This window comes from Sinohyriopsis cumingii, unplaced genomic scaffold (assembly GCF_028554795.1).
Source record: "Sinohyriopsis cumingii isolate HCF-2022 unplaced genomic scaffold, ASM2855479v2 utg000810l, whole genome shotgun sequence".
NCBI lineage: Eukaryota > Metazoa > Mollusca > Bivalvia > Unionida > Unionidae > Sinohyriopsis > Sinohyriopsis cumingii.
Window position 1 is genome coordinate 647057 of NW_028315933.1, and position 23219 is coordinate 670275.

At 35.2% G+C, this 23219-nt stretch overlaps 2 protein-coding genes across 7 annotated transcripts in view; one reads left to right on the forward strand and one right to left on the reverse strand.

The window, feature by feature from the left end:
- Window positions 1–21645, reverse strand: part of LOC149773224 (calpain-15-like) — an 83133-nt gene extending 61488 nt beyond the window's left edge. The window contains exon 1 of one of the 2 annotated variants that reach the window (XM_089946591.1): window positions 21517–21645. The gene's annotated coding sequence lies outside the window, so the exon portion shown is untranslated. Of the gene's footprint in view, window positions 1–8379; window positions 8505–21516 lie in introns of those variants that run through there. The other variant, XM_089946592.1, reaches the window with a different exon arrangement.
- A 131-nt stretch (window positions 21646–21776) lies between these two features.
- LOC149773225 (GRB2-associated-binding protein 1-like) overlaps window positions 21777–23219 on the forward strand; it is a 144667-nt gene continuing 143224 nt past the window's right edge. For all 5 annotated transcript variants that reach the window (XM_089946626.1, XM_089946627.1, XM_089946629.1 and 2 more), the window contains exon 1: window positions 21777–22016. In XM_089946626.1, the coding sequence (XP_089802752.1) occupies window positions 21906–22016 (111 nt within the window). In that variant the 5' untranslated portion in view covers window positions 21777–21905. The remainder of the gene's footprint in view (window positions 22017–23219) is intronic.

Below are 23219 nucleotides of genomic sequence, written 5' to 3' on the forward strand. Positions count from 1 at the left end.
CATCATCTGGATGTATGATTGGCACCATTTTCATTTTGGACCAACTACAGTAGGTATCCTAGGAAGTCTTAGTGAAAACACCCATGTTAACATAGTTATCCAATTTGGAGCAATACAAATAATCATATTTTCAAGATGTCTACCATACTGAGGATCAGTTTGCAAGAATTTCATTTAGCTCCAGACAGACAACATAGGAAGTTTTATGATGAAAACTCAATGTCAAAATAACTCTTCATTTAAGAGGAGTAAAGATAAAAAGATTTTCAAGATGTCCACCATTTTGAGCATCAGATCAATGTGATTTTTTTTACAATGAACAATGCATCATGAGAAGTCTTCTGGTGAAAACCCCCAGTTGAAATGACTTTCCATTTTGGAGAAGTAATATTAACAAAATTTTCAAGATGGCTGCCATGGTGGCCATATTGAATACCAGATTTGCACCATTTCTTTTTAGACCCAACTATACATCTTATGAAGTCTTTTGGCGAAAGCACAATGTCGATATCACCAGCCAACTAGGAGAAGTATCAGATAATAAGATGGCTATTGTGGTGGACATAATGCCATGTCAGTATAACTTAGTACAAGCAATAACTAGATTCTCAAGATGACTGCTCTGGCAGCTATATTAGATCTCAGATTAGCACCATTTCCATTTAGAACAAACCAGACATCATAATAAGTCTTTTAGTAAAAACCCCCATACATTCAAGTTAGCAATAACATGATTTTCAAGATGGCCTTTATGGTGGCCATATTAAACATCAGATCAGTACCATTTTCATTTCGGACCAACTAGAGATCATAAGAAGTCTTGTGATGAAAATCCCACATCAATATGTCTTTCTGTTCAGATGGAGTACCAATAACACAATTTTCAACAAGGATGCCATAGTTGTTGTTGTTGTTGTAGGGTTTAAAGCCATTTTTCAGCATATGATAAGCTATACATGGCAGCCAGTATTAATGGTGGAGGAAGAACCAGGGAAAACACCAGAAAGTATGACCGACTGACGAGAAGCTACCAGCAAGCTTTCTCACATACACACATTAGCCAAATCTGAGACTCAAACCTATGCAGACAGAGGTGAGATGGCAGTGATCTGTAATGGAGAGCGCTTTACACCACTCGGCCACTTAGGGCCCCGGATGCCATAGTAGAAATACTGAACATCACATCAGCACAATTTCCATATAATAATAATAATAATAATAATAATAATAATAATGCTTTATTTATAGAGGGTGACTCATTAGTCAATGACTATTCTCCCTGAGGCCATATTAAGGAGAGTATAAAAATGCACATTATATGAAGATAACAATAATTACTATTTATTTTAACATTTTTAATATTAAAATACTAAATTCCCTAATCTACTGCACATTATATGACCAACTAAACATTGTAAAAAGTCTTATACTGCAAATCTCCTGCTGATATGACCATCCATTCTGGAGGAGTAACAATAACAAGATTTTCAACATTTTGGATGTTTGAGCTGCAACATTTTAACTTAAGATCAACTAGACAATGGAACAAATGAGTGTGCAGAGTTTCATGTAAGAGGAAATGCCCAATAAACTTGTGCTAATGGAAGGACAGACAACATCGAATCCCATAAGCTTCTCTGCTTCATGATCAGTAGAGTTAATTTCAGAGCACTAAGTTTACCAGCAAAATATCAACAACAGCATGAAAAACAACCATTCTTGGTTTTAAAAACCTAGATCCACAAAGGCTTACTGATATACAAGCCTCTTGCACCCTGGGATCAGTGTGGGTCATCTACTGTGATGTGCCCGAAGGCAAGACACCTTACTCCAATTATCTATGCACTACTTGTTTTACTGTGCTGTAAAAGAACACATTTGATCACAGGTACAAACTTGCTATATCAAAGACAACAAGCATTTTAAACCATGTATCTAGTTCTGTAAGACTTCCTGCCTGCAGACAACAACTGATAAATAATATATCAATGTCACAACGACCCTATGCATCAACTGGTATCTCAAAATTTACAGGTTAAATACTTGTATTATTAGATGGGGGAAAAGGTGATTGGCTGAAAGAAAATGAAGATTGGTTCCAAATGGTGAAGATTTATACTTTACCTATCAACCAATGATACGTGTAGTTCCTTTATGAACCAGGAAGATGACAGAGTTGAGGCCAAATAAAAAAATGTGTGGTTCTGGTAACATTGAAAAAATAGAGTAGGTAGGTCAGTAAAATCCCTTACATTTAGTTTTTGTTTTTGATCTGGACAGATTTAAATGAAGCATAAACTAGAAAATGAGCATCATTCCCATCCTTAACTTAACTTCAATAATAGTCACATTCCTTATGTTTTCTTTTCTCACGAACTTTTGTCTTCTTTCCAATCGCATTTCCCCCACCAAAAAAAATAATATGTGGGGCTGCAAAAAAATATGGTTGGTTTAGCAACCAGAACCAAACATACTTTTTTTATTTGGCCTTGGGGAAAACATGAACATATCAGGGAACAAATTTTGCAGTAATGTTCTCCAATTTTCAATACAATGCCTGATGGTGGTGCTCTACAGTTCGCATTTTGCATAGGGTTAGAATTTTAAAGAAAAAGAATTTCCCCAGCATTCCTCACTGGTTATACTGGCTATTTAAAAAAGACCTTGTATAGCTTAGGTACAATTCAAAGAACCTTTAATTCCCTTTATTTTGGTGTATGATTGATAGGTATAATATGGATTATAGAGTATACAGCTTGGCCTTACTCCAGATGTGCAGCTTTCAAAAAAGTGCTAGCTCCACTTGGTCATTTTCACTTCCTGAACTTCAGAGGTAAATTGTATAAAAAAGAGCCCATAACATTTTTTACGTTTTATATATTTGGTAATTCATTCATTGCACTTTCAGAAGCTGGTATTGTCTAGTCTGGCAAAATTAATTTTCCCTATTTTAATAGCTGCTATGGATAGTGTACTTTAGATTAATTCTGGCTGATTTTTTTGCACAAGGGAGCAGTCATTTCAGTTACCAGTGTGCTTAGATCATGAACAATTTCCAAAAGTACAATATCCAAAGAAATATCCACATTACATTAATGTAGCATAGAGGTATGCCAATATTCTCTTCACTGTGCGTGTTTTAAATGCAAACAACTTCACCTTACATGTCTCTCTCTCAAAAGTGCATAATAACTCATTTGGCCCGAGAGGTTTTTGTCATTTTTGCCTGAAATGTGCGAAGGAAAGACATTTGGGGGACTATTTCTGAATACATCATAATACATTGGCTTTCAACAGATTTTCCATGAGACTAATGCCTAGCTGTATTAGAAACATCATTTTCCATTGGTTATTTTGCTTGCGCATGAGCAGAAGTGTAAAAGGGGGGGGGTATTTTTTTTTTTGCTTAATGGATCGATCATTTTGGAGACCGTTCTTTATTCTAAATGCCCATCTTATCCTACTTTTTGTCAGTGTGCAGTTAAGACCAGTCTGCCTTATATCTGAGGCCAAAAGGTCCAAAATTCAGACACAAAATCGCATTCCGACCACCAGCAAATTTTGGGTGGAAAAAAAAAACAAGTCCCAAAAATGAGGTTTTTCCCTCTGTATTTTGTAGTACAACTAGAACTTCCAGATTATTTGGTATCATTTTAGAGCTATATCTGTCTGCTTTTTTGTAATACCACCCACGTTGGTGTATCTTGAACAACCTTAATGCTGCAGAGCTCGGAAATAGGGTACAGCCTCATCATGCCTACAGACGGGATCAAGGCCGAATCGGTTAAAGAGAACATAGGTATTATTATTGAATGATTTAATTTTGATTGTATGGCTGAAACATTTAAGTCGCAAGCATCAAAACAGTCCTTTTGAATAATTCTCATGTATTTCCCCCCATAGAACAGTATTTATGTGTCCGAGTCTCTAACAAGTCCAGCCCTCCCCCATGATAAGAAGTTAACTATTTTAAAAATGCACATTACATTTTGTCAACATAGCAACCATTGTTATGCTGAATGACAGGAACATGAAACTAGCCAGAATTATTTCTGAGATACCAACAATACATTTTACAGTTTGAAAAGGGATGGAACAGATTAGGTTCATAAAGGTCAAAGTGTAAAATATTTGCCTATTGTTTAATATCGCTGAAGTGAATTTGCTTTCTTGTCATTTATTTTATTATTTTATTGCAAATAAATGAAAAGAATAATTTTCACTACTTGATTCTTTTACTTATTGCAAAGTTTTAAATTTAAGTTGACTCTATTCCTATATTATAAGACTTCTAATTTCCCCATAATTAAGGTCACTACTCACACAAACATGCTTCATGGCAAATTATGTAAGCAAGAGCAAAATGAGCATAATTAGCTTATTTTCATGCTTAACATCAATATTAATTACCATTTTATTCAGAACATCATTCATAATGATATGAAAATAAAAAATATAATTGCATACATTTTTATATTTGTTTTAAGGTGGCACTCTGCAGTTTTGCATTGGGTTAGAATTTTAAAGATAAAGAATTTCCCCACTGGTTATACTGGCTATTTAAAAAAGATCTTGTATATCTTAGGTATAATTCAAAGAACCTTTAATTCCCTTTAGTTTGGTGTACGATTGATGGGTGTTGTTGTTGTTGTTGTTGTTGTTGTAGGGTTTAATGCCATTTTTCAGCACAAGATAGGCTAAACATGGCAGCCAGTATTAATGGTGGAGGAAGAACCCAGGGAAACCCCGGAAAGAACCATCGACCCATGAGAAACTACTGGCAAGCTTTTGCACATACCCACATTGACTAAACCCGAAACTCGAACCCATGCAGACAGAGGTGAGATGGCAGTGATCCATAACAGTGAGCGCTTTAGACCACTCTGCCACTCGGGGCCCTGAGTGATGTGTGTAATATGGGTTACTGATTATACAGCTTGGCCTTACTCCAAATGTGCACCTTTCAAAACAAGGGCTAGCTCCACTTGGTCATTTTCACTTCCTGAACTTCAGAGGTAAATTGTATAAAAAAGAGCCCATAACATTTTTTTACATTTTATATATTTGGTGATTCATTCATTGCACTTTCAGAAGCTAGTATTGTCTAGTCTGGCAAAATTTGTTTTCCCTACTTTAATAGCTGCTATGAATAGTGTACTTTAGAGTAATTCAGGATGATTGTTTTAGCACAAGGAAGCAGTCATTTTAGTTAGCACTGTGCTTAGATCATTTACAATTTCCAAAAGTACAATTGCCATTGTGCATGTTTTAAATGCAAACAAGTTCACCTTACATATGTCACTCTCTCAAAAGTACATAATAACTGTTGAGCATCACCAATGTAGAAAATGTTTTTCTAACACAACACCTCCATGCTGGTTTAAACAATGACGACTCTGTCCCCCATCTGAAAAGTGATATCTATGTCCCCATAATCACTGGACAAAATATGAGAACAGAGTCCCTTTAGACTAATACTCTCCTTGCATTTGTAGAAATTCATGCAATTTCTGTTTCTTCCATCCTTTAATCTTTCTGAATTGCTTAGTATTGAAATCATCCCAGATATTCTTGAGAAACTCAAACTAATCAAGCTGTATGCATGTACATATGTATGTATGTATGTATGTATGTATGTATGTATGTACATACCCTTGTGATATGATGTGATTTGGATTTTTAACATAGATTTAACAATTTTTCAGTCATATCGAAATGATGTCTGCAGTGTGGCAGTTTATATTGATGTCTAGCACTGGGGATCATGCCGCAGACATGTGCATGTCCCATACCTTTGTATGTATGCATGTATATATGTATGTGTATGTGTGTATATGTATGTATGTATGTATGTATGTATGTATGTATGTATGTATGTATGTATGTATGTATGTATGTATGTATGTATGCATGTATGTATATATGTACACATGTATGTATGTTGTTTATCTATATTTAATTTGTATTATTTGTTAACTTTTATAAATGATTATATGTTATATACATCTGTATTTTGTACATGACCTTGTCCAAATATCAGGTTCATGGTGTTCTTGACCAGTGACATTTCATTTGTAAACAACATAATACATAACTAAGAGCATAGGTTAAATATTCAAATCATTAGATTAAACATTTTCATTTTCATCTGAATCAATGACATGGTTTTTCACTTGGAAATTCCAAAACTTGTTGATAACTTTGAATGTTTAAGACAGAAGGCTGACCTACATCTGGACTCTATTACTGTGTCTTAGTTTTCTATATAATGTTGTTTACTTAAGCAGAATCATTCTTATTGTTTTGTTCAATTTTTAATTTAGGTAGATTTATTTAGTCAAATTATCCACTGGAAATACAAAGTGCTCATCAACAGTATTCTTGGACTGGATTTTTTGGGGGGAATTATAGTGAATTCTGACAAGGATATTTTCAGATTATATTATTATGATACATCATAAGACTGTTAGCACATCATCATAATCCAGGCCACTGGCACATTTGAGACTACAGGCATATCAGCACATCCATTATTGGAACTGATTTTGAATACCACTGGAATTCAATTGCAATTTCATGCATTTGGACTTGTGATACAACTTTTAGGACCATTTAGGATTGAATTCACAATAGTGTAAGTTCATTTTAAATTTTCACTTTCTATTCTAGGGAAATAAATTATTTCTTGAATTTTACAAAATGTTTTTGCTCTTTTCTGTTACTTAGTTAAGACCATAGAGTTGTATGTATGTATGTATGTATGTATGTATGTATGTATTTATGCATGTATGTATGTATGAACATTTACCAGCATTTACCAGCACATCAACACAAAAATGCATGTGTGTGTGTGATTAGGATTTCTAATGTAGATTTAACAATTTTAAATCGCTATGATGTCTGCAGTGTGACAGTTTATAGTGATGTCTAGCACTGGGGCATCATGCCACAGACATGTAGCATGATGTCCCACCCAGTCACATTATCCTGACACTAGGCCAACCAGTCCTAACACTAACCTCTTAATGCTGAGTGCCTAGCGAGGAAGCTGTTAATAACATTTTTGTAAGTCTTTTGGTATGACTCGACCAGGGATCGAACAAAAATGCATGTATTAACCCAATTCAATGTAATGTTCTAGAAATGTAAATAAAAAATATTGCATAAAAATTTTTTAGGGAAATAATTCCAAATAAAGGAAAACATGAAGTACTATAAGATAATAGGTAAAAAGTAATAGTGTTCTAATTCTCTAAAAATACATTTTAAAAAAAGTAAAGGTAATAAATACAAAATCCTTTAAATATAGGGAAAAAGTTTAGTTACACTGTTCTCCAAATTATCAATGGTATATTAATCTCTAATCAGCACAGTTCAAGCGTTTGAAAGTGTACTTCCAAAAGACAGAGTCCCTCAAAGAAACTAATGCTCTACTGTGCAAAAAGAATTTCAAGGAATTCAAGATAACACAATTTCTTCCTTTCAACTTATGAGTGTTGAAACCATTTCTGATAATCTTCAGTGATAACAGATTTTGAAATTAGCTGCCGTAGCAGACATATTGGATGTCATACCAGCACTCTTTTCATTTGGAACCAAGTAGACATCATTAGAAGTCTTTTGAAGAAAACTCTATGTCAATATTGCCATCCATTCACGGGGAGTAGCAACAACAAGATCTTCAAGACAGACACCATGGCAGCCAAACTGAATGTGCAACTGGCACCATTTTCATTAGGACCAACATGGTATCACAAGAAAACAGAAATAAAACTACATTAAAATTATGTGCAGCTGATGTCACCAGAAATAACTACACTACTGCAGAATTGTTAATAACAAATTAAACTATGAATAACTACTTTCTTTTTTATATATATTAAGAATCACAAATGCCAGTACAATCTTGACCTACCATATGTATTCGCTTATATGTCAATGTAAATAGCAAACAACAAAGATCCTGATCTGCCATAGCATAATGCAACTGCGGATCAGGGTCCATTTTATTTATTCTACTGATTAATCCTAATAAACTGCACAGACCATGATCTGCTGGTGTATTATACAATGGCAGATCTGGGTCTGTGCAGTTTGCAGTTGCACTTATCTTATAAGTGAGTATATACAGTATCTTACAGCAACCTAAACCTTTGAGCCTTAGATCATGAAATAGGTTGGGTTCCTTCCAGTTCCAAATGTAAACCATCCAAAATATTTAATAACTGAGGATGGTGGACACAAAAAAGTCATTCTGTGGAAATGAAATTTGTAACAAGACAGTTGAACATACATTATGATACCATATTAAACTCTGATTTATGATGGGCATATAAAAAGAAGTAAAATTACAGGAAAAGTATGTACAGCCAAACTCACCAGAAATGAACAACCATACAGTCTAACACAACCATAACTGTGCTTGAAAGAACAAAAACCATTAAAGCAGTCCATACATAATGTAACACTACAGCTGAATAAATGATGTTAGTGGTATTACCTAACAATTAAGACAAGCTACTTTCTGTTTTGGTTCTGAGTCATGAATCTGCAACTGAATCTGACCTACTTTCATTATGCAGAATAAGTTTTGAGAGGGCTATTGATGAAGATAATGTAACCAGACAGTGTTTTTAACCTTGAGCTAAAATGGTTTATCCAGGCCCATATTAGAGACTGGTTATCAAGCTTCAAGCTGTGACACTTAACTAACAATGTGTTGTTGCTCTTTGCTTTTCTGTTCTTTTTGGGGGAGGGGTTTAAATCAAGGATTAGGACTAGTGCCTTTATTTGCCCCAGAACCCTCCCCCAAAAAGTCAATTTTTTCCCCTCTTTTAGTAATGTAGTTATTCCACCCAACCAAATATTCCTCCATGACAATTGCATTTATTATCCCTGTAGCCCTAGGGTGACATTTTATTCTACCCTATATACTTGCTTATAAGTAAATCCAGTGTGAGATCAGGCCTGGATCCTATTTTATTTTCTATTTGTTGAATGTTAAACGAATTTCAACCAAAATTAGTCAATGAAACCTAGATTTATCACTCATTTTCTTATAAAAAATGGTAGCGAGTACCCAGAAATTTGACTCAACAACATGAAATTCTCAACATTTAATAAAAAGTCATATATTTCTTAAAATTTCTTCTCAAACAATCTCAGTACATAGTAAATAGAAATATTCAATGAACTTTTAACGAATGAAAATGTCACTAATGCTTACTTATTTCAGCACTTTAAGAAACAAATACCAATTAAAATAGATGTAAAGTAAAATTCTTGTCTTTGTTCTATCTTTCAGTTTCACTGTAATCATCATAACTGCAAAATGCCTTCTTATATTCAAAGATGAAATATGGAAAAATGTCATTCTACCATAAACGCTATGACCATGAGCATTTCTGTGAAAACCTAATTAAGTGGTGACCATGTTTTAATCTCTGATTTTGCAACCATATTTTTTGTGAATTTGTTAAACTCAACTGAAAAACAGACCTGCTTTGCATTCCCACATTAATTATGTATTTTGTGTCAAGTTAAATAAAGGGAATAAGGAGGGCGGAATAAAACAAAAGTTAAAAGGCATGTAAACCCTATCTGTGCAAAAGCTTGCCAGCCATGGTCATGTGTCTGGTAAACTCATTTCAACTGACTGAAAGAACACTGTCATAAATATTATTATATGAGTAATATAATTAGACTACATTAAATTAGCCTATTCATTCACAAATGTGATCAAAGGTAGCAAAGGCAACCAATTAAAATGAGTACTTGAGGAATATAAAAAAAAACTTTGTTCCACAGATATGGTTCATTTCATTATGGAAAGGGGGCCCTGGGTGACCAAGTGATGTAAAGCTCTCACCATTACCAATCACTGCCATCTCATCTCTGTCCACATGCATTTGAATCCTGGGCTCGGCCAATATGATTATGTGAGAAAGCCTGCCAGTAGCTTCCTGTGGATTGGTGGTTCTTTAAAGGCTTTCCTGAGTTCTTCCTCCACTAGTTATGCTGGCCACCATATATAGCCTATCTTGCGCTAAGAAATGGCATTAAACCCACAACAATATCATTATGGAGAGGCTAGTTCCAATGAACTTAAAATTTGTGATATGGCACATAGTGATTTCCTCAAGGATGAGAAGTTTCAGTATTAATTGCAATTAAATCATGGTATCAATAATTTACTGACAGAAGAGTAAACAAAAAATTTATTATTCATGTTGACAGATGTTTCACAAATAAACGTCCCCCGTCTTTTAGACAAAAAAAGGAATCTTCTTTTGCTGTGAATCAACAACAACAAAAAGCAGTGACATAATACATAAATCCTATTGTACATGGGAAGAAGCTGAACTTGAAACAATTTGTTTTAGCTGACTTTAATTGGAACTTTTTCCTGTGGTTTGCTCTAGTTTGGCTATATGCTAGGTTCAGGTATTTGTCTACTGATACGTTCACTAGGTTGGTCGCAATCTTGTACAACATGGTCAGCTGGGTCTTGGTTTGCCTGGGTTACAGTGATTCCCGCTGGAGATGGTTCAACATTGCACTGACACTGCGAGTGTTGCAATATCTATTTGTGGTCAATCTAGCAGCTCTCCTCTGAACCATCGCTATCTTGTTTATTAGGTCTTTATTATGTGGGTTCCACACAGTTGAGTAGTACTCAAGGCCTGGTCGAACCAGAGTGAAATATGGTGCACTTTTTACTTCTTCATTGTTGATTTGGAGTTTGCGTCGCAAGAAACCAAGGATACTGTTCACTTTTTTCACTATACTGTCTATGTGCCTTTTCCAAGTGAGGTCTCTGAACAATTTTCACATTGAGATATTTTGTTGCCTGCTCATTGGCTAGCTTGTGCCCCTTATGAGTATATTCAGACAAGATTGGTGATTTCTTCCTGTAAACTCTTAGAAATGCTGCATTTTTCTGGGTGGAATGACATACACCAAGTTCTTTCCCAGAGGGCCAGTTGGTTGAGGTCTTCTTGAAGGATCTCACAGTCCTTGGAAGCATTAATTTCCCGGTAGACTATACAGTCATCTGCAAAATGTCTTGTGTTGGATTTGACACTCACAGGTAGGTCATTGATGAACACCAGGAATAGGATGGGGCCCAAAACACTACCTTGAGGTACCCCACTAACAACCAGTGTTGGGTCTGATGTTGCTCCATCTACTATAACTCTCTGCAATCTGTCTGTCAGGAAATCTCTGATCCATTTCTGGGTATTACCCCTGATGCCATAGTAGTCCAACTTACAGAGGAGTCTTTCATAGGGGATACAATCGAAAGCCTTATTAAAGTCAAGGATGGCAAGGTCATACTGCTTCCCTCTGTCTAAGGATTTGGCGAGCTCATCCACTTGGGTTATGAGCTGTGTTTCACAGCTTCGTCTGGCATGGAAACCATGCTGGCAGTCTGTTAGAATGTTGAAGTGATCTTGATGTTGCATCATGTTGCTGACTACGATGTGTTCAAGCATTTTGCTGCAGATATATGTAAGGAAGACAGGTCTATAATTACTGGCCTTGAATCTTTCTCCAATTTTGAAGATAGCTGTAACATTTGCTGTTTTTCACACATCAGAGACATAACATGTTGCGAGGCACTTCTGGTAACTATACCTCAAGTATGGTGCACACTCTTTTGCTAGATCTTTCAGGATCCTTGCTGAATCATGTCTGGTCCGGTGGCCTTCTGTGGGTTAATTTTCCACAACAAGCTGTATACACCTTCTTCAGTAACTTGGATGTCAGGCATTGGTGGATAGCGATCTCCAAGTGGGCTTGGTAGATCACTTTTATCCTCTTGTGTGAAGACTGACTGGTATTGATGATTCAGTATGTTAGCCTTGTCGGATGCCACTGGATGTAGTTTCCCTGTGTTCATTAGGCGGTGCCACACCACATTTGTCTGTATGTAAAGACTTAATGTAGTTCCAAAATCTCTTCTGCTTGTTTAGTTGTTGTTCTTGATTTGGATTTCCAACTTCTATTAAGTTTTCAATATATATCCAGTAGGAATGCCGTTCTAAGCATTGTGATCTTGCTTTTGCTTCTTTATATAGTTTCCAATCAATTGTTTTTTTCTGTTGTTTTCTGTCTTGCAAACAGTTTGTTCCATCTTCTCTGTTGGGCTTTAATGGATTTGTCTATCCAAGGCCTGTTTGTTTTGTTTCCAGATAAGGTCTTAGATGGTATAAATTTATCCATTAACCGTTTGATGTTCTCCTCAAATATTTTCTATGTGTCATTTGCAGAAAGGTTATCTGTTTCATGTAGGAATGATTCTTGTGACGATTTCAATTCTTCACATATCTGGCCATTGCCTGCATTCCCATATAGAAAGTCTTTATGAGCTGCTTTCTTCACTTTCATTTGTCGTAGACTGGACTCTATATAAACTGCTTTGTGGTCAGCAATTCCTGGCATGACATCACACTTGTTGATTAGTGTTTTGTTGTTTGTGAAGAACAGATCAAGCAGATTTGAAGTAAATTCAGTTACATTTGTTGCTACATCTACAACCTGTTCCAGGAATGAGTCCTTTATGATATTTAGTAGCTGTTGGCATTGGGCATTGTTTGTGGCTTGTGGTAGTGGACACTCATTCTCCTAGTCAATATCCGCCAGGTTGAAGTCTCCTACTAGCCACCTGTAAAAGTACCAGCTAGGCAATACCAAACAGGTGTGGTATTACTGACATTAAAACAACAAATTAAAATGGGGGAAAATTAATGCTGCCACCAGTCTAGATTTCACTTCACTTGAATGTAAACAGTAAGATGCATATCATTTCTCCCAATGTTGTTAAAAAGTCTATAGGACAAACGCTAGAAATAACGATTCACTAATGGCTATTTTTGTGAGCTAATTGCTAAAAGTAATAATAATAATAATAATAATAATAATAATAAAGACTTTATTTAGAGAATGTAACTCAATTAGTTACAGAACTAATCTACCCTGAGGACTTCTATCTACTATCTACCTACTGTTATATATACAGTATATACAACATGATGTGAAAAATCTGGGTTGACACAAAATAATTGATTTTAAAAATCAAAGTATCATGCCTTGAACATATGCACAGACATCTGTGAACACATAAACATATATAAAATATAAAATATCATCCTGCATTGAAAAACTCAGCTGTCAAAATGATGCAAAATTACAGAAAAGCAGGCAGTATTTATTTTACTAGAACTGTTCAATTGTCTTAAGATTTCATCCATTTGAGATACTGATTATGAAAAGAAGAAATGCTAGGAGCCTGCCTTATGCCACTGGGAATGTTGTTCCATACCAGTAGACCAGTATACTGAAAACATTTTTTCAAACAACTCCTCCTTTGGCCTGTCATACTGTATCACAATGAGCTTCAAATTTACATCCAGTAATATCAAGATGCAAAGTAAGTAAGTATACATAATACACAGCTCTTGTATGCATACCATGTTGTTGAGTGATATTATTATCATCTTTGACTTTTTTCAACTGTGGTTTACTTTCTGTAATTGCTGGGGGGGGGGGGGGGAATATGAATACAGAAACAGTTTCCAACCAACCTATCCAATATTTTTTTAGTATGTAACTTGAACACTATTATTTATGTCTGGTGCATTGCATTTTCGCTAGCCAGGATTCCAAGATAACAGCATATCTTGACCTTAGTAAGCCAATCAGATATACCAGTGTTTTGCAAAAGCGACATCCATTGTATTTCATGAGTTTCCTCCCTTAGTATGTAATGCCAACTAATCAATAGCATGTAACAGCAGTACATTGTACTTTGGTTGAAAATGGAGGAGGCAAATTAATTCAAAAGAATACAATGTAAATTTAATATCAAAAGTCCAATTATATACCAGACAGAAGCTATTACAGGTGTATTTGAGGCAAAGGATTATTTGTGCAAATATGGACTGGCAGTGGAAAATCATTTTTATATGTGTCCATTCCAGTTATGTGCACCCCTTGTCTCAATCAGTGAGGAACAATGCTAAAATTTGAACTTGATTTCAATTGGATGTGGTGGCTTGAAATTGTAATTACCATTCTTGCAAGAACTTTGCAAGAAACATAACAAAATCTGCTTATTCCTTGTAAGCTTCTCATTAAATAGTTTCCATATGCATAATACTTTTCATTCTAATTAAGAAATATAGATGCCCCATTTGAAATACTACAAAGGTGACAATACTTTTCATTCTAATTAAAAAATATAGATGCCCAATTTAGAATACTATAAAGGTGACAATACTTTTCATTCTAATTAAGAAATATAGATAAACCATTTGGAATACTACAAAGGAGATGATACTTTTCATTCTAATTAAGAAATATAGATGCCCCATTTGGAATAGTACAAAGGTGACGAAACTTTTCATTCCAATCAAGAAATATAGATGCCCAATTTGGAATACTACAAAGGTGACGATACTTTTCAATTTAATTAAGAAATATAGATGCCCAATTTGGAATACTACAAAGGTGACAATACTTTTCATTCTAATTAAGAAATATAGATGCCCAATTTGGAATACTACAAAGGTGATGATACTTTTCATTCTAATTAAGAAATACAGATGCCCAATTTGGAATACTACAAAGGTGACGAAACTTTTCATTCTAATCAAGAAATAAAGTTGCCCCATTTGGAATACTACAAAGGTGACGATACTTTTCAATTTAATTAAGAAATATAGATGCCCAATTTGGAATTCTACAAAGGACGATAATTTTCATTCTAATCAAGAAATACAGATGCCCCATTTGGAATACTACAAAGGTGACGATACTTTTCATTCTAATTAAGAAATATAGATGCCCCATTTGGAATACTACAAAGGTGACGATACTTTTCATTCTAATCAAGAAATATAGATGCCCCATTTGGAATACTACAAAGGGGACGATACTTTTCATTCTAATTAAGAAATAAAGATGCCCAATTTGGAATACTACAAAGGTGACGATACTTTTCAATCTAATCAAGAAATATAGTTGCCCCATATGGAATACTACAAAGGTAACCCAATGACAACCATTCATATCTCTGGCAATTTCTGCTGATATGTCAACACAATTTTGGAATAAAAAAATAAAGGAATCCACAACAATTAATCCTGTTTTATCAAACCACCTAGCCTTATAAAACAACACAAGCAAGAAAGTGGTGAATAAAGTGAATAAACACCATTTCAATGCATGCGTAATCAAATTCTCCAAAATGATACCTAGAGCTGCAAAAAGTGATTCAGAGTGAGTACATAAGCTATGTGACTTGTACTATAGTATCAGAGATCTCAGAAATGCTTAATTATGCGTATTTGGATGCCAATTTTTGATCTGGAATGCAGAAAATCACTGAGGCATGAGTCCTCCATACGCATGTAACAGGTGTGCAACAAAATTCAAAGACTTGCTAGTCCTGCTTCAGCCACCTGCTTTGTGGGAAAATGTGTTGATCAATTAGCTGTATTGATATTTACAATGACAGAATTCAGTGACTGAAAGACCTCTTGATGTATATACATGCTGCCATTTTATAAGAGTACATAAAAAAGAACATGATGCAATAGCTGGGCAGCAAGTTCAAAGGCTATGACTGGCGGCCAGGAAAATGAACTGATATTTACAGTCATTCAATTCAGAGGCAGAAAGACCCATGTGGTCAGTTATAAAAGTACATCAAATAAACAACTTTAGCTTTCGTTATTGTGTTCATTTCTGAATGTAACGGAATGAGCAGTGCACATGACCTCAGAATCAATACATGTTGAGACTTAGACAAAATACCATTCGTAAGTGGGTGACAAGTTGCCTAAAAATGTAAACTTCGCCTTCTTCTGTTAAGAAAGCAAAAATGACTTCGCCCTGTGATTATTTAACAGGTACATTGACTGACCATACCATATATTTTTTTAATGCCCCTCGCCGTAGCCCAATTAGTTCAAGTGTTGTAGGGAAATGTATTCATCAAGGCATCAGTAGCTAGGCCTAGTTTTTATATCAATTAAGTTGACAAACAAACTCTTGCCCATTCACAAGCATTACGTTTTGATAGCTGATTGACCATTAACCCTTTTCTGAGTAAGGTAGCAACTATCAGTTTCCTGCATGCTATCATTTTATAATAAAACATACAAACTTGTGTCTTAAGATCAGAATGGGTGACCTGGATATATATTAACTGCCTCTTATACACTATTTCATCATAAAATTAGTTTGAAACTGTAAGTGAACCAGCAGGCCTGTTGGGAAATAATGGCGGACTTCGCTAAGTCTGGGATGTACCAGTTTATTAGATTGTTTTCTTAAATCATCAGGCAAATATATTCAGAAGAAATATACAAATCATTGAAACTAAAGCCTAGGTATTATTTTATTAAAGATTTAACTTTAAAATGCAAATTATGTTGGTCAGAAACGTATGGGACAATGCTATGTTGTGGAATTCGTGAGATACACTTTAAGGTTTAAGCTATGTTGTGGAATTCGTGAGATACACTTTAAGGTTTAAGCTGTTTTTGAACTAATCATGTATTTGCGAAAATACGGGGAAAAACAGTAAATCAGATACTATTTATTTGCTTTAAATTACTACAAGTATGTATACAAATTGTGAAGTGGCAAATTTTATGTCGATCTAACAAGAATACATTAGCTGAGACCAGACAACCATTAATTAGATTTATTGAGACAGGCGCGTATCATATCGCCATACTACCGTTTACGGTAATGTCCTTTAGAGGGAGAATTTCGTTCCTAATTAAACATTTGTTTATACAGCAGCAAGGCGGACAATTTAGGACAAGGAAAACTTCATTTTCATGGTAAAGTTGTCACAATTGAGAGAACGCAGAAACTCTGTTACTCAAACTAGCAGGGTCAAGTTGACCCTGACTTTGGCGCCTCTGGAAAAAGGCAGCAGAGATATTTGATTCTGATTGGTAAGTTAAATGAGAGGGCGTGTTCCAACACAAAATTTCATAGGTTTTAATATCGCCCGCATCAAATTTTAATCAGTCTAAGATTTTCCTATGAGAGGAGACCCAAAAAGTACAACTCCGGAAATTTGCAAGAAATTTCCGTAAAACAACTGTTCTCCAAAAAGGGGACGATTGTTGAAAGGAACCGATGAACTAATTTACCGATTAGAGGGAGGAACGTTGAAAGCAAAGGTAGTGTGACAATTCCATGTAATTAGTTGATGCCATATACACCGCTCCTTCGATAACCCGCGCACAACGGGGTCCAAAAACATCGACCATACTATAAGCGAGGGCGCAAGTTACCGAGGGACCTATAAAAAAAACTAATAAAGAGATGGAGATCGACAGAGAGAGGCGAAAGGGGGGGGGTTGCATTGTTAAATACTCGTTTTATAATCGTGCTGAAAATAACTGTGAATAAATATTTCTTTATAAAGGTGTTGTTCGTTTTTCTTTATAAATTACCTTTAATTTCTGGATAAAGTATCTTGAAAAAGATCGTAAAAACAAACATTACTCCACGACGTATCAGTACTCTTAACATGTGTCTCGCTAAACACATTGTGTATTACATCACTGCTTTTTGTGTTGATTTGGATACATTCTAGTTTTATTGTTTGTTCAAAATGAATCAAGATTTCTTTTATCAAAAAAGATAACATTCATATCGAAAAACGACAATGTCGAAACTTGTGTTGCTCTAAAAAAAAAAATCTGCTATCACTAGATAGATAGATAGATAGAGTAAAATGTAAAAAAATAAATTCACAAAGATAAACCATTACCAACCATGAATTTAATGGGTCTAAACGTCAGACATGTAAAACAAAAAAAAAAAAAATAGTTAAATACAAATACGCGAGTGAGAATACGACAATATTTGCTGGCCAATTGTCTAATAGCAGTAGAGCTTTCTCCTCTAAGCCCGTGGATCGCAGGTGGTTTCTGACGGCGGGGACAAACATCTTAGAAAACCACTCCGTAAATATTGTTGCAGTCATCCATGCATTCCACTATTTCTATATACAAATGGAAGGGTGTCCATATTCATGTGATGAAAGCAACGGGGAGACTTGTATTTGCCAACACATAATGGTTTCATTTTATGTGTGCCAGTTTTGTTAACACAAAACAAAAGTGTTAATCTCTCTTTGTTCAGCTTGAAACCCTCATTTTTGTGTGTATCATCTCTGGTAGCTAGAGTTTTGTCTGGCATCATCCGATAGCATAGACCAGCCTCATCACAATTATAAACTTGGTTGTCTGTATATCCATCACGGGTCAGTGTCTCTCGGAGTTGGTTAGGATAACTAGATGCGGCCGCCTAATTTGCTGAGCGTATCTCTCCCGACAACGAATTTTGTTTTATTCCATGTCGGCGCTGGAATCTCCAGATCCATCTATGGCTTGCCATGAAATCTGAATCAGTATCCATAGTTTTGGCCATTTTCTCTGCCTGGGCCTTGAGAATTGTTCCCGAAATCGGAATTCACGTTGCTGTGTGAACCTGGTGTACACAGCTTCATCTAATTCTGTGTCGTTTGCAGTGCGTACCCGTTTCCGTTTAAATCCATCATCAGAATCAACTTCATGCAAATAATCCCGAAATTTCTTCTCATCCTTGAGCCAACCTCTGAGTGTCAACTCGGCAAGTTTAAGTTCACTACAAACTTTTGATCTTGATTCAGCATTACGAACCCTCTCTATGACAGTAAGCTTTTCCTTCACCGAGTACGCCTTTCGCTTGATTCCCTTGATCTCCATGATTACATTTACAAATGATTAGGGTAAATTACTGATTAATATATACTTTAATGACAATAAATACATACTATTTGAAACCATGTTCGATTGGTCCAATTAAATTGATTGATGTTGAGACACGATATTGACCACAAGAGTTTATGCATGTAGGATTTGCATTCCTTTGAACTTTTGCATTTTTGTACGTCTTTTACCTGATTTGATACAAAAGACCGACTTAATGTGATAAAACAAAGCAGGTCTATTTTAATTGATTTTTACAATGCAACAAACACTTCCCCAAGTCGTCGATCAAAACGCAGCCGGCACTTAATTAGGTTCTCACAGATGTGCTCGCGGGCATCGATGTGACGGTCAATTGACTCTTTTCATGTTTAAATAGAAGAGAACATGCAACGAGTATACTGCTTACACTGCAACACAATGAAAAGATTAAAACACTAATTTCCACTGACAAGACATATTTAGTGTTCATTTCATTCAGTGTTGCCACCTGTTAGCATTTACTATAATTCTTTGATCGCTGTTTCGCCGTATACATATACAGTATTATTATTTACAGTGAACTGAGAAAATATTTTTTCCGATAAAATCTAAGAAGATATGTGATTCCTTATTAAAACCTGAAAATTTCACGATGTTGATTCTAACTTTTCGGGCACTAACCGCCATTTTCGACGATAAAACGGGCGATATATCAAGGCTTCATTCATCAGTTCTGATCATGATTTTCTTCATTTTTTAAAAATATTTTCTTTTAAAAAACGGGATCCACGCCGGACACCGCGTTATAAGCGGGTTCGCGAGTTATCAGGGCACGAGTTATCGAGGGAGCGGTGTATAATGCTTTGCTGAAGTTATTTATTTGTATCTGCATGAATCTTTTTTCTATATTCGTGTAATAATTTGCTTTATGAAGTATAACTGTGTTGAGTTTATGCACAGGAAGTTGTACATTAATCTTCTTTAGATAAGTTTGACGAATTGTTTGAATTTGTCGTCTTGTTTGCATAAGGATTATGTTCTAAGAATTTAATGCATTATATTAGTTAATATGATTACAAGAATCCGTGTGAATTCGCCGAATTTAGAAGATTTCACATATGATTAAGAATAAGTGTGTATTGACGGAAATGATCTGGTAATTGATTGACGTGATGTATCCTATTTATTCACTGTGTAAATTGAGGCTGGCTCAGAACCCCAGGCCTCGCATATGTGTTAATGTGTAAGGTCAAGGCGTAACTAATTAGCCATTTGACTAACTAGGGTCATTATAGGACATGTGGAGTCGATTGATAGCCTTAGCGTCTGTTTAGCACTGATAGTGAAATCTGATAACGAGGGGGGAGAATAATGAAGAATTAACCGTTTCATAAATAACGGGAAATTTAGGTTGTCTCTATTTATATTTATTTAAAAGGGAGAAAATAGTTCCAGAGATGTATGGGAATGTTATTCTGAGACCTATACGGAGAAGCATAGAGAAGAGTGCAGTGAGACGTATAATCCTGTGACGCAATCCTGCGACGTATTGATTTCTGAAGACTTATTCTGAGAGTGTCCTGAGACGGATGGTAGAAAGTATCATCCTAAGATCCAAGGGTCTGAACAGCGACAGAGGAAGCAAAAACAGACTGAGGACGAGCAGGTTATGAAATCGTACAAGACGTTGACTTCGATTGTCCACTCGATCCTATGATGAACTAAATCTATTAGTAACGGATCGGCTATCTTATTTAGATCTATTTGCGTTTTCTTTGTATTTCTGTGAAAGTTAAATTTCTAAAAGCAGAGTACATTCCTGATGCAATGAACCTTCACAGTGTTTGTATGTAATCGATTAAATTGTTTGTTTACATGTAAGGGGGCTCGTGTTGGTTTGTTCTATATACCTGCTCAGATCTCGATCTATTCCACCTATAAGTTTCACCACTTATATTTATATTTACTCGAACCGGGCAATAACATCAAGGGCGGTCAACCCCTAGATAACAAAAACCAAATATGGAGGGACATTCACTCCCCCCGTGTAACACAAATAAATAAACCATAAATATGTGATCCTATCAATGGACTGTTGTAATGAAGCTATATTATAGTTTGTTATTACATTACGGAAACCTCTCCATCTAAAAATAGATGCACTCACGTCTGTGTTGGTTCTGTAGGAAAGAAGGAACTGCAACTTTTGATGGTGGGACTCCTATTTTTACCAAAATGGGAGTCATGGACTCCTAGTTTTAAAATCCTAGCGAGACCTCTGAGTATACTCGAGTCTACTGAAACAATTAATAAGCTTAATTTATATGCACTGCTTGGTGGCAATCAAGTTATAAATTATGCGTGAATGAAAGGAATGTGTAATTTATGTGCATTTTTGCTATCCTTGATGCCGTTCGTTTTAAAAACTGGCAAAGGGGTTGGGGGATTTACATGCTGTCTGGTGTTCCGACTGAAGCTAAATTTAAATCATGTCCTGATTCATAACCTCATGGTGCCATGTACGTCATGGTCTTTGAAAATATGTAAATTAAATATAAATAAAGTCTGATCTCGATAGGGTATGGAATTACTTATAACGGACTGAATAAATACATGAATAAATAGATCCCTTGGGTTTTCTTTTTAAAGTCGAGATGTTGTACTCTATTGGTTATAATTACAGTAGATATGTTGTAGAACAACTTAAGTCGACTGACTCATAAATGAATCATTCAGATAACTATCTACATACCTGTCGGATATTAATGTTTAATATCTGTTGAAAATTCTCTTAACAATTTTAAAATGTCGATATTCTCGGAATAATTTCCAAACTAATTTGTTTCGCTTGTAGGTTCCCATTCTAGCGAACTGTTGTCAAATTGATAAGACACGTTTTATATCACATATATCGATTGGATGCTTATTTCTTTAACTTTCCAATCAAAGTCGTCGTACCAGAAACACTTCTCTACAAACCTGACGTACTTCCGGAAATCTTAATAGGTCGATTTGATTGTAGCGAAGAGCTCACAAAATTGACTTCCTGTTTTCCAGATTATTGCTATATTTTCCAACTGTTAAAGGCTTGGCGTCCTCTGCCAAGAAGCTTAACAGTATGAAGACGAAATCTGTGTACCAATGAGGAGAAGAGCAAAAATGAATCGGCAGGATCATGTTGTGTATTCGGGGTGGATGACAAAGTCTCCGCCAGAGAAGAAACTGACAGGGCCTTGGAAAATCTTCAGAGCGGTAAATTTTATTCGGTTATTTATTTGTGTCAACCATAAAAACTGATTATTGTCCTTATTCACAATTCTTCTTTACAGACTGAGAAGAGCTACTTTTTCTGGAGATGGCTACATGACTTAGTCTAAGATCAGTCGAGGGAAACCCTCGATTTTTAGGGACGTCCTCAATTTCGGGTCGTCGTTATTTTTAACGTCATGAGCAGTTACTTAAGTGCACGGTAATAATTCAGTTCGAATAGTAAACCTGTGAAAACGCCAGGATATTATAATTTAAATAGCTTTATATTTTTAAATATTTCGTAATCAGAACTTTATTTCTCAGTAGAAAAAAAAATGAGCGAAACTTCAACGTGGAGAAAACCATATGAGCCGCAACGTTTCTTTTATTTTAATATCTACGAGTGTTTTCATTTGTGCACCTAAATAAATCGTGTGCTAATTTTAATAATGGGTTTCCCAAAGTCATGTCTGTAAAAGAACTGGAATTAAATCTGTAAAACATTATGTTTTTCAGTTACAAAATAAGCTCTCAAAAGATACATTTTGTCATCAGTCAATCATGGCCATCCAAACTCATATATACTCTATTTCATCTTACATCCAGTTCTAGACTGGGTTCCATTCTTCCATATAATTTATACAGTGTGTCCCATATCAAACACTGATTTACTTGTGCGACCAGTGCATATTAGTAGACAGTATGCATAGTTCTGCTTTTCAAAGATTACATTAGTGATTAATAAATTATATTGGAATTTATGTAATGCAATACTAGTAATGACATGTCTCATGCAGTATTGAAGTATTTGAGCATTTTGAAAATTTGAAAAGATTACAGTAAATTCATCTAATTAACATTTACCTTGTTAGCTACCACCACTTTATCTTTCTTCCATTTAAGACTGAAAATATATTAACAAGCCTTATCATATTGTGCAGTAAAAGATTAGTTTGATGATCCAGGGATTTACAAATCCACTTTGCCTTTCCCAGGACAAACTAAAACAAACTAAAGCTAACAATGTTGTTACATGTGGGATAAAAGGATTGTTAATGCTTTATGTTCTGGAAGTTATATACCCCATATTTCATGTACTGCATTTCAATTTTGTTTATTACTTTACTGGCCATAGTTCTTTTATCTTTTGTATGTTACTTCTATGTTGTAGTCAATGTCAGTTTTGACAAATAAGGAATAATATCC